The sequence below is a fragment of the Apteryx mantelli genome, chromosome 5, assembly GCF_036417845.1.
Source record: "Apteryx mantelli isolate bAptMan1 chromosome 5, bAptMan1.hap1, whole genome shotgun sequence".
In the NCBI taxonomy this organism is placed as follows: Eukaryota; Metazoa; Chordata; class Aves; order Apterygiformes; family Apterygidae; genus Apteryx; species Apteryx mantelli.
Genome location: NC_089982.1, coordinates 43,181,492 through 43,198,588, shown reverse-complemented (window position 1 = coordinate 43,198,588; position 17,097 = coordinate 43,181,492). Strand labels below are relative to the sequence as shown.

The following is a 17,097-nucleotide window of genomic DNA, read 5'->3' as shown; positions in this document are numbered from 1 at the left end:
TGACAGTGTTGACTGCCAAGGGCAGTAAGAACATCAGCAGCTGCCACCTGACAGCATGAATCAGCTCTAATGCCACAGATTAATATAATTCTCAACTTCTTTTCATTCCATAAAATTGAGCACCTTTTGGAACAGGTAATCCTTTTTTAAAGCTAAAGAACACTACAAAAGCATATCTTGGGCAAGGAATTTACCTTTTTCACTGACTTCAAGAACTTGTCTGTGATGTCAACTTAACATACTAGAAAGTTCAAAAAATGTTAAAATGTTCAGAAGCTGTTCAGTCTACAGTGTTTGGAGAAGCACATGAAAGAGATTTGACTTTTCTTTATCTCAGACAGCTTTGTCAAATACTCATGCAAGCGGAAATCAGCAGCGATTGTAATAAGTCATGTAAAATTTGTCATAAAAAGTACTTAAGTCTTCTGGTGAAGAACAAAAGTTGCCACAAAGTCAGATCAAAGGCATGCTGAGATGCCAGAACAATATGACTAATTGTTCTTTTTTAGTCTCGCTATATAAAAAGAGTTTGATCTTTTACTCAGCAATATTTATTAAGAGCATGTGACTAAGGGCCATTGCAGTTTGCTGACCCCTTTTTTGGCTTTGCATACAGAGAAATATACTATGTCATCAGGCACTTTTGGTGTGATAGGAAGAGACATAAGCATAAAGAAGCAGTAGTGAACAAAGCACGTTTTGAACCTGTTTACAGATTAAAGTTTTTCTTGTCCTAATCAACTAGCTGCATAAATATTTGCTATAGTAGATGCTAATGGCAATGCACACTGCTTTGGTAAAAGAATCATAAACACCATTCTCTTAATACTGCATTCTTATTCTCACATCTGCAGCTGATGGGTGCAAATGACTATCAGTAATTATAAAGTTTCAAACTGCATAGTTAGTGCTTCAGCTGTACTATGAAACAATATTTTAAAAGTTCTCAAAAACAGGTTAAATAAACAAGATATGATGAAAAACAATTATAGTTTAAAACTGCAGCTGATGAAATTATTCTGATGCGAAGGAGGGATCCAGCTGTAGATGTAAAGCTTTTGGCACTCTTTCACATGAACTCCCCACAAGCAAACTAGAGAACCCTGACACAAAGTGGGATATAAAGCTGGCTGGAATATTATATACAAAGTGAAAAAATCACTGTTAAAATAAAAGCAGATCATGAGTAGGGTTCTGCAGGAGTTTGTCCCAGGTCCAATGCTTTCCTTAATGATCTGGATGATAGAGAATATGCTCATCAAGTTTGCAGGCCTAGAACAGACTGCTAAAAACCATGAAGGCAGGCTTAGAATTGAAAACAATCTTTACAGATTGGAGATGAGATCTGACATGGGAAATACGGCATTGCTTCGTTCGGTGTCCTCAGATGTGCAAAATATTGCACATGCAGGATGGGGAACTACTGACCAGGTAGCAGTACTGCAGAATTGATTATGAATCACAAACTGACCAACCATGTGCTGAAAATAGCAGGATGTTGAGAAACAGCAAGACATCATGTTTATGCAGATAAGTGGAAGGATATATGAATTAGCTCCAGCACTGGCTCAGCACAGGTAATGATTCATGTAGACAAGTACATTCTAGTTTTGGGTTCTCAGTTTCAAGAAAGATGTGGAATAATTGGGAATCTCGAGGAGAATAACAACAGTGATCAACAGCCTAGAAGACATGACTTCCAGGAAAGATTAAATGAATTAGGGGTTGTCTAGCCTAAAAGATGACAAAACCAAGGGTGTAATAACAAAATAACAGTCTCAAAATACATCCTGGACTCTTTCAGAAAAGAAAGGGAGTAATTTATTTTCCATGCCCATGCTGAACAGGACAAGTAGTTAATGTGCTTCAATTGCAGCAAGAAATATCTAATTTAGTTATTACCAAAAATAATTCCCCATTTCTCTTACATTAAGGATATTGAAAGAATATATTTCCTAGGAGACTGTGAAGCATCCATTTTTGCAGATTTTTAGAATCAAATTAGACGAGTATATAACAGCAATTACATAGGTATAACTGTTTCTGTCTTAGGCATAAGACATACTTCTGAGATCCCTTGCAGTCCTGTGCATCTATGATAATCAAAATTTATCTCTTTCATTGCTGATATGTAAACTCTCAACATTACTACACTCATGTGTCTCTCTCTGATAACCAGCTGCTGTATTTCAAATAGGCTTTTTTCACCACTGCCTTTCTGAGATGAGCTTCCCATGAACTGCTACAAGTAGTAATGTGTTATGCTCCTTCAAAATATCCTTAATATTTACAAAGGCTCAATAACACTTCGCATGCTGGTGTGTTAATGCTGTCATCTGAGACATCTGCAGACATTGCCACCTGAATTTCCACATGTATGCCTGTATCCACTTTCTGTTTCTTCAAATGTGTTATGTTTTGCCTGGGTGCTCTTTGGGGCAGGGTTTATCTTTTAGTTTTTAATTTGAACAGTGCTAAGTACAATAGCGTCTCCCTCATCTGCGACTGTTAGCTGCCATGGTACTGCAAACAATGTGCTAACAGACCAACACAGCAGGGTGCTATGGGAAAGAACTGAGATTAATTTCACTGTGACTGGCCATGTGTTAGAAAGTGTTTGCAGATGGTTTGGTGTCACTTTTGTCTGTGCTCTTTCCATGGACAATCCTGCATCAGCATTGTATGTAAGTGGTTAGCGCATAGCAGTCTTTATTCACTCAGAGAAGATACTATTTATCTGGCACTTGCTAAAATGGCTCATGGATACAGAACCCCAAAAAATCATGCAACTGCCCCTTCTACTTAGCCTTAGCTACTTAGGCTTTGTAATCACTGGCAGACTGTTCACTGCTATGCTTTTCCTTGTTCTTAATCTTAAGCCTGTTACATTCTTCCCAAATTATTTGTAATTTGTAAATTATCCACCAATAAAAACAACATTAACTGTAAAAGGAGAATGAGGACTCTGGAGGTAGATACTGAGTGTATTTTAATCTTCTGGCTAGAACTGGTTATAATCCATCCTTCATCCTAAGGTGACTTGAATTCACAAAGCATCAATCAACCTTAGGAATACTGCTTTGGCTGGAGAGTTTTTCTGCAGCTTGGTTCTGGGAGCTTTGAAGTTGTGGAATTCACCTTTCATGAAACTGAGGTCTCTGCAGATATCCCCACACTTTTCCAAAAGCATGTAAAACCACTGATAACTTTCACAGTCTTCTACTTAAATGTGCACTGCTTTCTACATCTGTGACTGCAGGGAACCATCATTATTATCCTCGGCTTCTTATTTCCCTTCCAATTATTTGTTAAAGTCCCTGAAATTTATCTTCTGGGTTGCATAGTTAACTATGGCCATGCTGGGCCCAAAGAGAAGCCCATTAATCTGGCACTCTGTTTTTAACAGGGGTCTTCAGCCTGTGCCCATGGGAGCACAGGAACATGGCTGGGCTGGCACGTGCACGTGAGCTTCCCCAGAACATGCTCCTGATTCCAAGGATCTGTGGCTCAGACACTTTCCAAGGCAAAGTTGACACACTTCTTGAAATATTCTAGAAACAGGTTTTATTACATTGTCCTGTGCCTTCAAAAGGCAGCTACAGCTATTTTGAAGATATGCCTACATGTAATCTTATGGGGCTATAATAAAGAACATTCAGCCTCATACCTACAACACACGGAAGTGACAATGCTTCTTTGCACAATCCCATCCCATAAAAGTTTAAAAATAGGTATGCAAAGTGCTCACTGATCCGAAAGTCAGCAAGAAAAAGAGCTGCTCACTGTAGAGTCTACGTTCCCAACAGAAGGTAACTCGCAAGAGAAATATTTCCACAGGTAATGCCCTTCTTGGAAAATGAAGATGGCACACACAGCAAGTTGACTGACTGCTGTATAAAATTAAGAACTCCCGGTGGAATAAATAACTAGCATAGCTGATTGGGGCATTCGTGAGCAGAAATATCTGAGGATGGAATGCAGTGACTGACAGAAAACTGCACTAATGAATGAGGAAAAACTGTTGTGTTCACTTTTACACATCAGTGACCTGGAAAAAGGAATGTGCAAAAAGGTCATGAATTTGCTGATTAAACAAATCTGGGCAAGAAGAGTCAATATAAAATAAGAGTTAAAATTCAGAACAATTAAGCTGGAAAAGGAATATGGGATAAATGTCCATATGTAATTCAACAGTGAACACATGACATGGAGAAAGCTAAGAATAAACTATAAGCCTGAAATACTTTTAAATCAAGACTTGTAAATACTAAAAGCATGACAAAAAGCCAAATATGAAGAATCTCATATATATACATGTACACACACACATATATGTATATATTGAAAGACAATTTTATCTAGCAACATACAAAAGAGGGAAAACTTCAAAAACCTTCTATACATACTGCACATATCCTAAAAGGCCAAAGATAGACACTGACTGCTAATAACTTAAAGCCAAGTTGAACACAGATATGTTTTAAATATGGTAACTATCTATTCACTTTCTCCTATGGCTGCAAAGAAGAGAAACATAGCCAAACAGTGAAAGTGCAAATATCTGTTAACATACATACTTACCCACAGGGTCTGTATGTAAATACAATATAACTTTCTTCATCACTTCGTTCAATAAACGTAACACACGTGTACTTTTCCCAGTGCCGCATAGCCTGTTTGAACATTGCGCGCTGGCTGCCTGAAAGAATTGTATGACATGAAATAAAAGATTTTTTTTAAAACTGCATCTTGTTCCTTCAGATCAGATTTTAATATTGGGAATATGGGTCTGGAAGGAGTCGCTAGATGATGAAGTGCTGTCCCCCTGCAGTCCCATATATCACCAAGCATGCTTTTATCCTTTTATATCCCATATAAAGGGATACTCAGATCATCAGCTTGTCAGAGTATCTTCCCCTGCAAGGGACCAACACTGCCTGACACTCTCTAGCAAACATAAAACCAGCAATAAAGAGCACAGCTACGCTAGACGAGAGGAAGGCAGCAGCAGAAATCAAAAGTGTTGCCTAAGTCCCCACATTAGTATAATATTTGTTAAGCAGTTTTCTCAGGTTGAAGTTATGAAGTGGACTACATTTCATAGAAAAAAAGCAAATCGAGAATCCCTGTTCCTACCTATCTAGCCTGAAAAGAAAAAAATCCTCTAGTCTTCAAATTTGGAGACCAGTTTAACACTTAAGGCATGTGAACAGGCATATCTACTCAGGCATCTGAATTTAATAATGCTATCTTGAATAAGGACCAACCTCCACTTCTTGAGGTCAAAACCATTCAGAAATCAAATGATCTTCCAAGAGGAGGAAATTCTTGATTTGATAAAATATTAACCATACCTAAATATTTGTTTTAAAAACTGGAAACATACTCAAAAACAAACAAAACCATATTCTAGAGGCAGAAACAGCCAGGCCAACTCTCACTCCAAAACCTAAAGCTAGTTAGGTATGCTGGCTGCACATCAGGTACTTCAAGTACTGTAGCAATGTGATTTTACTGTCTGGCAAAAGACAAGGCATATAAACTTGGAGGCAGCACCTGAGAATATTGCTATGCTTTTGAGTTGGAAATCCACAAAAAGCTGTACTACTTTGCATGAACTTGCCAGCAGAGGTACATCTGCTGTGCACTCCTTTGCATGCTGTACACGTTTCAGCAGGGGGTAGAGAGTCTACTGACACTCTAAACAGCTACTGCAAGTCCTGGAGACTAAAGGCAGATTTTGAAAAGTTCTCAGTACCAGCCTAAGCTTTCTCCCATTGGAAATAGTAAAAGTATTTCTCCACAGGGAGAAAAGTCAGCTATATGCACAACGTTTTTGAAAATTTCACCCTTAGGCTCCCTTGCAGGAGAACCTGGTGCCTTTCCTCATGCCACATCCAGGCCCTGATCAAAGGGTATGAGATGAACAGGCAAATCACTGTCCATACCACTAGACTCTCAGGTTTTCTGAAAGGCTGCCAACAAGACTGAAAACCAGTGTCAGTTACGGTAATATTCTTTTAAACTTATTTAAACTTAAACAAACAAACAAAAAAACCCTTCAAAGTTCATAAAAGGCAGAGAGTTAGAATCATGTCAGGATCCTGAGAATTAAAGGTTATTTCATCCCATCTTGCCCATTTCTTTCATCTTTTAGTAATATTTACCAAGCTTTAGAATTTATCTTTCATTATGAAAAAAGTAAAATGTTTAATATGATATACTTTAGTTTAATACCATTATTTCAAAGGACAATAATCCTAAAGCAAAGGTCACATTTGGAATAGTACTATATAAAACTAGAAGTTTACAAGTAACTAAGTTTAGAAGCAATGACTCTGGTTTCTCTGTGCATGTACACAGATGCATATAGTGTATGAACAAGTGTTTGACCGTTTCTTTTGGTTTCCTGTGTCATTCCAGTGCACAGTAAGATGTTATTGCCTATTTCTTCCCTTTTGTCTTTGTTTTTTTCTCTTTTTGTTTTAAATTACCCCTTGCATCTACATTGATCCATTTACATTTTTCAGGGATAACAAATGTTTTATACTTTTTCTAGTTTTTAGCTAAAAATTACATATATTTTGAAGTCAGTCTTTCCGCATATCATATATGAACATTTGTGTGCACCCATGTGAAAACAAAACTGAGGAACACAAAACACATTTGAGTCAGTTTGTTGACTGAAATCAGTTTAGCAGAATACATGTCATACCAGTCAAATCAGTTATAGTCTTATACTAAATACCCTAAATTTTTTTAAAACAGATTTCATGACATTCTGTTACTTGGGCTCTTGAAAATAAACATGCAACAAGAAATATTAGACAATGAAAAACAGCCTCCGCTCTCTAAAACATAGTTATATATTTTTATTATTAGAGCTTGCCTTTGGGAACAATTTTCTAAAGTATGACTAATATTTTCTGAACAGCTGTACTTCAGGCCTGATCCAACAGAAATCTTCTATTGACTTTCACAGATTCTGCTCAAAAAAATAAAAAATAAAAATAAAATTTTTTTTAAAATCATTCTTCTTCCTTTCCAAAGCACAACGCTTACCAGTAAAATTTCCACCTATTACATACGGAATGACACCCCCTGGCCATATTCTTTCTGTTCGTGATGTAGCAGCTCTGGGAAATCGGTTTTTCTCATTTTTCCCTGAGAATTTTACAGTTGCTCTTCCTTTAGATGTATTATTTTGCTCAAAGCCTGTAATGATATTTAAAACACTGAATGAGATCACCAAAAGAAAAAAAAGGAGAGGGAGAGAGAGAGAGAGAGAGAGAGAGAGAGAGAACAATTATTTTGCATCAGGTCTAGGTCAGATTATTTCTTTATATCCTTTAAAAATAGAACACTGCTGTTACAGAAAGCCTACCACTACTTGGTTTTCTTAGAACTCCTTGAAATGGAGTCTAAATCTTCCTTTTTCAAATGTTTATACAGTGATCACTTCTACATAAACTTATTACCTTAAATGAGACATTTGTCTGCCTGTCTTTAATTTTTCTCATTTAATAAAAAAAGAAAAAACATTCTTTAAATTTCCATATACATACTATAGATGACACTTCCTGGTTTTGTCTGGAGATTTTGTGTGTGGTTTTTTGTTTTTGTTTTTTAACAAATTAGGACTTTGATTTTGCAGAAAAGAAGAAAAGGACTTTGGACAGACCTAAACTAATACAGTCAAGGTGTTCACTGTCCCTTTCATTCTTACTGCAGGATCTGGGAAAAAACAAGTGCATAACCATCCTCACAGCAATGGACAACAAAGAGGTCCTGAAACTATTAGATAGTCTTGTAAGTTGAATTGATTACCAGGAAAAAAGAGAAATTATTTGCAAAAGTAAGTTGCATAAACATAGATAAGTCAGAAGAGTCATTTCTCCTGCTGATCTCCTTCACCTGTAGCTATTAACAGTAGATACAGCATTTTCAGACAAAAATATGACTTTCAATTTGATAGTAACCCTACAACACTTTGGGACACAGATGATGTGTTTTTCTGAAATGAGCTTTTGGAACCCTATTATACATGGCTTGAATTTCCTTACAAGACCAAAAAACGTACTATTTTGAGAGATATTACCCACCATTCTTCCCATAACAGGTAAATCTCTCCACAGTCAGCTGAAACTTACTGTGACAACAGAAGAGGATAAGGATAGATGGGCAAGGACTTGCATACCATGACACAGTTAGCTGTCTTCTTCTGAAACAATTTCTAAATTAATATGAGCAATCACAGCAGCTGATTAAAATGGATCACTTGCAAAGGCAGTCAACAAGTCTTACTCAGAAGGGCTGAATTCTTATTCCTCATTGAATAGTACCTTCCCCCTATGAGCATCCCCACTGATATTAATTCAACTTAAGTGTTAACGGACATGTCAGGCTATGCTGTAAGGAGCAGGGAGGATTCCAGGGCAGGATCATGGCACAGTATCTCGGCCCAGGTTCATGGCTGGGAGAGATGCAGAAAGAAGAAATGGAAGAAGCTACAGAAAAAGACAGGGAGAAAGTTTTTGATGCACGGGAGGAAAAGCCTGACTTTGTACCAATTAACGTAATGTATAATCTAAGTGACATCAGAAATGGTATAGAAAATTACAGGGTTTTATAAAAAATAGATTAGCCAAAACATATGCACTCAGGTACAGCAAATAACTTACCCTGGCATTAAACAAGTATGTAAATGAGAATTACACAACACTCAACAACACAGGTAGAAATTTAAACAGAAAAAAACTATTGTTAGACTTAGTATACAGTCATTACTGAACCACTGAACATTATAATATGGAAGTTTTACCATTTCAACTTCTTATCAGCTTTGTTTTGAGCTAGGAGGAATAAGCAATTTATGCCAAATTGCATAAAAAAGCAGGCAGACGTTTACAGAATAATAAAATTGTAATCCTTACATCAAAGATTATATATCAGGGCACATCTGTAAAGGCAGTTACCGTGCCCTGGTTAATGTTACAAAAGATGCAGTGATGCACTTAGGCATAATGTCGTGTGATTAAAATAGAGTTTTACATATTTTCCTTTTTGAGGCTTTAGGATTCATGAAACCAAAGTGACATCTTCTTGCATCAAATATGGTGAATGAACTCAACCAGTATTAATGAGGATTTCACTGATGAAGCCCACTGAATTCAGTTAACATACTGACAAAAGTATGATTGCTCTAAAAATGTGCTTGTCCAGAGTAACACACCACAAATGCTTCAAATGCAGTCTGACTCATCACAATGTCCCAACTGAATCCAGAAAAAGATACCAGAGGCAGCTATGTACCAGTCAGGCCACTGGTTATATGCAGCATACCCTAACAGTACTGAAAATACACTGTATTGATACTGGGTGAATTAGTAACTGTGAACACTATCATACCAAAAATCTAAAGAATTTTTGATAAGAGATTTAAAGCTATCTATTTTAAGCTTCCAGATTTGATGCAGTAAGTAGAGCTCTTAGAAAATGCAAAAAAGGGTTAATACCTTCATTACTCTTACTTTAATAGTCTGTTTATGGCAATAGTAATACAGAAAGTGTTAAAGCACCATCATCATTAACGTTAATGATACATCACATCAAGCAGCCTGCTAATTCAAACAGTGAAAATACCAGAGCCAAATCTTCGTATCCTGTCTATAAGTTGATAGAGGGCACCTCGTTTTTTTGATATCCCATGCTCTCCAAAGCCACCTTTGGGGGGGAAAAAAAAAAAAGGCTTTTACAAAGTTAAAAATACAGAATACCTAGAGCAACTATGTTGCCGAGACACATTAGGAAATACTCTCTGAAAACTGCGATATGTCTTTAAGGAAGTTTAACATTCTTCAATGACTCGCATACAAATTCTTCATGTATTCTTGACAATGAAACAAAAACATTTTTAGCTGAAAAATTTTCTAATATGCATTCCAGAATGAAAGCCAAAATGTCTTTGTTATTTAGAGAAGTCATGACAATTACATCATCTAATTATTATTTGAAACTTTTTTCTTCCTGGTGACCTTGACATCCTCAGAGTCATATTGAGTGACAGCTAGAAGCCCTCCTTTCACAGAAATTTCCTGAATGCATACCAAAATCTTCCCATTTCAAGGGAAGGGGGGAAAGCAAACACCCAAAAGTTTAAACAAAAACAACAAAAATGATAAAAATATGACATGGCTTATTTTACCCCCAAAATGAGTTTCTTTGTCAGCAAGCAAATGGATGTTCAATGCATTTTAAAGGCTTCAGAACATCATATGCAAGCATACCTTGCAATAAAACCTCTAAGGCATGTACGCCTGTGTTGTTCCAATAATTGACAAGCAAGAAAAATTAAGCTAATAAACAACTGATCTTAACATATGCCATGGCATTTCCAGAAGTGTCGCACATTTCTAGAACTAGCGTGTACCATTGATGCATCCACCACATACTCCTGTTAAAATTTTAATCCTTTTATGACTGCAAGTACCTCTGAAAACATAAGTAAACCAGACAAAGGAACACTGATAACACTGCGCTATTCATGAATTATCAGAATTTTTCAGGAAGTTTCATGGTTTTTATAAGTTTGTAGCAGGTTATATTTTGAGATACAGTATCTGCTGTGGGACTTCAGAATTTTCAAACTACTGTTACTGCAGCAAAAGTAAAAGGATAGGAATAAAAGGATTCTTGAAACCTCTGACCTCTGTAGAGAAGACCTTCCCCAATTTCCTATAACAACTTTCAACATATATATATTAAGAACATATTTACTAAATGGCAACTTAAAATCATATCACAGATGAGACAATTCCATATAAGGCAAGTGAGTTTATGTGGTGGCTCAGTGAATAACAACGTGCCTAATTATTTGGATTACACTGTCACATAGTTGCTGGCTCCCTTGAGAAAAATATTCCAAATTTTTTAAAACATTTTAGATAGATGAGGTAATTCTTCAACACATTCCTTCACAAGAAGTTATTTGGTTAGCTATAATATATACTACAGAATATGTAAGCATTCTGTTGCTTATATTGATAAATGTAATTATCTCTCATGTTGACATTTATCTTGTAAAAAAGACAAACAGATAAAGAATCCTAAAAAAATGAGAAAAAAATGTCCTTACAAAATAGCAACTGCAACAGAGAACAGAAAAACTGAAGAATCCATTATTTGACCAATCTTAAAAACTATTACACCTTTATTATTTCTAGAAAAAGTTATTAAGTCATCAGTGCTGTGTTAGCACAGCCTATATATTCTATTTAGTGAAAAACTGAAAAAAGAAAAAGCATCTCACGTAACTAATCTGACTTATTTTATGTGAATAATTTACAGCCTTGCCAAGCCACATTCTTTTTAAAAGAGTTTTAAGAAAGCAGATTTGCTGCTTCTTTCCATAATTTGGGCAGGAGAAAAAGAATAATTTTGGCAGTTTGCACTGGCATATACAAACCAATTTTATCAGTTTTGTCATTCCTATTTACAGCAATTATGTGTATGGCTTATACAAAATAGACCAATAAAACAATAGGCCGATGCTCTGAGAAGCTTGCAGTGCAAGTATCTGATCCTGCAAATCCACACAGATAATCCTCACCAAAGTGAGTAGTCACACAACATGAATCAGAGCACGTGAGCTCAGGATGTTTCATTAGCAGCTGCACTGAAAAAGCCAACTCTGCAACTCTGTCTTGATAGTTCACTCCCAAGTATCTAACTACTCTACCTAAAGTCACTCTTCTGGGAAGGTCAACATGAGACTAACAATTAGGCATGTAAAGTGCTTCAAAAATCAAGTGTGTAATTCATTGTCACTGTATATGTAAGGTAAACTACTCTACTATTTAAGTAAAGTTTTCTATTTAATAACTATTTTATCTTCTTTTTCCAGTTGCTACCTAATATCAATTAGTTGTTCATGATATCCTCTTTTGACAACTTGAGGCAAAAAAGGCTGTAATTCAGCAAAGCACACTAGAATGTGCAGTTTGCAAAAATGAGCCAAAGTCCTACATCAAAATATTGTAAACATAGGAAAATAATTATGTATTTGAAGTACAAAAAGTCTGAATTTGTTTCCAGCTTTATTTTTAGAAAAATCAAGAAGGCCAAAATGTTCAGTGAAGACCAGAACAAAATCATGAACTTCAGCAGAATTTGTTCCATAGAGTCCAGTTTTACTGACCAGTCCCGTTGATTCCTCTTACTTCTGCAGTAAGGGCAGACAAATGCGATCCAAATGCATCAGTCTGTCCCTCAATAGGATACTCTCCGTAGGCAAAGATAATGCACAAATCTCAAGAGAGGTACAGAGAGAAAATTAAATAACTGAACATAAAATATTATTTTTAAAAACAGCTTAGAAGTTTATATTGCCTTTCCATGGCAACTGACAAAAAAGATCTTTGTTGGTTAAAAAAAATAAAAAAATAAATAAAAAAGTCAGCAGGCCAAAGAAATCACTCAACTGTGTCCACTTTAAGGAGAAATGACTGACCTTGCTCTCTACATTTTGTCAGCTAAACTAAGGCCTGAAATACTTCAAATCCAGTCAAAACTATTTGTTGGGGGGAGGCGGGGGAAGGAAACCACTGATTCTACTAAGATTTTAAAATCTAATCTTGATCTGAAAAAGATCAAAGATGCTTCTGCCTTGAAAAAATGGGTGGCTTTAGAAGGAGGTAAAAGAAAATCTCAAGTTATTTTACAGATAGTCTAATCACAACATTTACTTGCAAGGTAGAGTAAAAATATTTTAAATATAGCAATACTGAAAGATCAAACTGAAAACTGCTACTTTTTTCCGGAATGTTCCTTTCTGACCGTTCCTCAAAATGATCCTTTTTTCCACATAGTAGGAAACATCCAGTTAATGATAGCTAAGCTGAGCAACAAATACAACATGCTTGGTGGAAAATAAGTTTCAATTATTCATCTATACATTTTCTAACAGCACTCCTTCACACACTTCCTAAGTACCTTGTCTTCTTGGTACCATATCCTAAAAGCTTACCAATTCTCAATCCTGAGTTTACAAATCAGAACCTAAAGGAATATACTTTTTTTAGACATACATTTGCACAGGCACATACGTGCATATCTATCTATATACACGTGTGAGTAATATCCCTTTAGCTATCTATCCGAATGTCTAACTACCTGTTGATAGGATTGCAGCTTCTGGCACTAACGCACTCTATGTTAATAATAGCAAACATATGTACTAGAATTTGTCCGATAATCAGATACTTGTTAGACTACCAAGGTGAATTTCAGCAAGGATAACACGTTCCTGTGTTGCTTCTAAGCTGGTGTGCAGACCTGGACGCAACTGAGACAAGAGCAAGCGGAGGAGCTGTAATTCACAAACTCGCTTCCAGGACTGCATGCATGTCCTCCATAGGCCATTTTGGCTGTGCTTTCTGGAACTTAAGGGACGAAAGCAAAGCTCTGTCCAGCTTCCTTCCCTCTATGGCCACTTGCAGAGAGGACTTACAGTTCCTGCCAGCTTCTGTTCTTAAGTTCCACAAGTTTGTTTTTTTTTTTAAATCAGAAATGCAAGAAAAAAATTAAAATTTTAGCTCTTCTTTGCTTCACCAAAACAAATGTATACTCATTGCTGAATAATTTTTTAAAGTGTAAACTAGTATTACCCATGAAGTTATACTGACTTTCTATATTTAAAGCAGATTGACTTTTACATAGAAATAAGAGGAAAATAAGTTTTAAAAAAAAAAAATCAAACTTGAAATATCATACCTGTGTTATGGCCAAGTCTTTCGTTGGAGTGCTGCGTAAGGTCAATTGTCCTGTCAATTTGAAAGATTTTTAAGTCTTCATCATCTAAGGCAATATCTCCCCAAAAGACAGCTTTAAATAAAAAAGAGCTCAATTTAATTAAAGAATTTACTTAAACATTAAAACGAATCTGAAGACTATAATGTGATGCTACAACCCGTGGGAAAATATGTAACAAGTATATATCACATTTGCTTACTGATCTATATTTCTAGACAAAGAAAGAGAACAACCTTGGAAAAGACAAATCATTTGTCTCAATATTCTCCTAAACTTTAAACTTTTAAATTTCTTTACGCATTGCATAAATGAAATCATATAAATGTAATGGCAATTTACTAACAATTCTTCAGCATATCTGTTATCTTTTCTGCATGTAAATATAAGAGAGAAGAATAAAACACACTGAAACATGTTAGCATTTGAATTATGAAGTTAAAAAATGTACAGTACACAGAAACTATAATCTAAGTTTCCTAACATTTTCTCCTGAAAAAGAGAAATATTTCATGTCATTTTTAGTATGTTCCAATCAATTCCCATATTATCTGTATGTTTCCTTTTTATCTGCAGAAAATCTTTTTCATTATTCTCTTGCGCTATTATGTCACCCTTTCATAGTTAATCACCCTATTCAGATTCTTTCAAATACTTTGTTTTTCAAAGCACTGTTCACTTTTTTTTTTAATCCGTTCTTTAGCCTTTTTGTTGGGTTGTTCCTTCTCTCTTCCTGCTCTCTTTCAGACTTTCTCAGGTTCTTTTTGCGGTTACTTCTTTTTCATTTGACTTTTTCATATTTTAACTCATCTTCCCTAATCTGCCATCACAAAACTATAAGCTAAGATATAGGTCCATTTGCAAAAGTTAGGAGTCTATGACTCCAGCCTTTCATCTCGGTCTATTTTTGTTGCTATTTTACCCTGCAATCTCCCTGCCAACTCAAACTTATCACTAAAGGTGAACTTAGGCCACATGCTCAAACTGGTGTGAACAAAGTCAACAGAGCATTACCAGCTAACACAAGCTGTGGTCACTGTTTACTATTCTTATCCAAAGTCTTGTTTCTCCCTCCCGTCGCTATTTCTGTCAATAGCTGCGTTATCCGTCCCTGCAGGGTCGCACAATCCCTGGATTCAATCTGTGTCACCTTCAACTCTCGCCTCTCTGCCCGCTCCCAGAAGACATCACCCTCTCTGCTCGGCTCTTCATAGTTCCACAGCAAAATACTTTCTTTGCTTCCATAAAGCTAAATCATTGTCCTGATTTCAGCCATTACCAAATCATTCCCTCTGGTCCATTCAAATTGATTCTAAATATTTTTAGCTAGTCGTCGTCTTCTGCCATTTGGTCTGTTCATTACGTAATATCAGGGACACCGTTCATCAGATAATGTTTTCAGTAGTTTCCTGACCAGCGAGGGGAGCAATTCAGCAGTCTGACTCGAGTTTAATATTAATTATTACTATTATTATGCTATCTTTTAGAGATCCTCATTGCATCCCACTCATAGTAGGGCTCACTGTATAAGCACAATGAAAGATTACAAACTTTAATAGACAGGACAGAAAAATGGTAAGATGAAACAACTATTAACATTTCAGTTTACAAAGAGATGATGTGCCTCAACTGAAGTCACACCAGTTGTCCACACCAGACCTGAGGCCAAGTACTATAATCTAATAGCAATCCCTTTTTTTTTTCCTGGAAATATTGAGAATTAACAAAAAGAAAGCTCTGAACCAACAGAGCAAGTTCCAAAAATAACATACAACTGAAAATGCATTAGGAGAAATCACTTTGTTTTCAGCATGTAATACTGATGTGGATATAAATACAAAATAAAAACTCAAGGCAAACTGAGCTTTAGAAAAAGATTACAACGTAGAAAAAAACTTCGTGGAAAATATATCCTCCCAAGGCCTGATGGGCTGTCGTTGGTGCTTTACTGTTTTAACTGTTACTTTAGCCACGAAAATACAAACAGAGAAGATTTAAGCACTATAAATTTGTCTGACATAAATGCATTGAATTGGGGTGCACAGATATATTTTAAAAAGTACCACCTTATTGTTCAGGCAGGCTACACCAACTTTATTTGTTGGGTTAGAAAGGAAAACAAAACTATGTTATTCCTACTGAACATTTGGACTGCTAGCTAGAATTGTTTTAGTTAGTAACCTACTACAACGTTAAGTTTAATAATAATATAGCCAGGGTAATAAAACAGTAAGTGCTGACGCAAGTACAATGTAAAGGTAAATGAGTAATCTATGTTACCAATAGGAACTAGGTTCCTTAATGTATCAACCAAATAGAAGTTAACACTTACGAAAAATATGAAATTGTTTAAAAGTAGAATGGAAAGTTTGGAACTTTCTCCAGGCCAGTATTTTTGACACTAGGCAATTCTGTTTAGCAGATCACGTAAAAGAGAGTGACAGGTGGAAGCTTTGATGGAAATAACTCATTTAATGTTAGCAACAAAACAGTAACTGCCACTTTACTTTTACTGAAGTAAAACTGTGATTTTCTGAATTAATTTCAGAGTAACTAGGAAGATATAAACAAAATAAGAGTTAATTAGATTCTATTTAATTTCAATCTAATCTAACAATCAACAACTGAGATAAAGGAATCAACTTTCTGATAACTGCTTCCAAAAAAAAAAAACCCAAAAAAAACAAAAAAACCACACAGCTCTGTTTTCCAACGTCTGCATTGAACAGAAATTCTACTCTCCAGCAAAATCTGAAGCAGAACCCCACCTGAACTCTACCCAAAAAATAAGAGATCTCTCCCCTAATTATTAAAACCAACCTTTATTTTTTAGAATGGGTGTCTAAGTGTCAAAAGTACTTCTGGAGAAGAATGTATTTCTGTCTTCTGCCTTAAAATTTTTATGGTTGGAAAGTATCTGAAGAAGTCACTGTGTACACTTCATCTTGTAGCATGCCAACCTTAACCTTACAGAAAGCAAACAGAGGGTTGTTTGGGTATGGAAGGCATGACATTATAAACTATGCTAATAGCAGGTTAGGATTAGGAATTGTATTAGCTCCCTTTACCCAACTTCTGACAGAACTGACCTCTTTAGATATGAGCCTCCCTTATTCTTCACAGATATTTCTTTGATAAGTTTGTTCCAGAAAATAACACAGATTTGATAACCACTTCACTTAGCATGCCACAAAATAAAAACGGAAACAAAAGGGTGGAAGAACTTTCAAAATGATCCAAACAAAACTTTAATGTGCCTCGATTTCTCTCACATTGCTTCACTCTCATTCT

The 17,097-nt window shown here is 35.8% G+C and overlaps 1 protein-coding gene across 1 annotated transcript in view; it reads right to left on the bottom strand.

The window, feature by feature from the left end:
• Positions 1-17,097, bottom strand: part of TLL1 (tolloid like 1) — a 144,306-nt gene that overhangs the window by 68,881 nt on the left and 58,328 nt on the right. Inside the window, exons 2-5 of the mRNA XM_013942199.2 lie at positions 13,771-13,881; positions 9,643-9,723; positions 7,063-7,215; positions 4,582-4,699 (exon numbers count right to left, since the gene is read on the bottom strand). Coding sequence (XP_013797653.1) covers positions 4,582-4,699; positions 7,063-7,215; positions 9,643-9,723; positions 13,771-13,881 — 463 coding nt within the window. The remainder of the gene's footprint in view (positions 1-4,581; positions 4,700-7,062; positions 7,216-9,642; positions 9,724-13,770; positions 13,882-17,097) is intronic.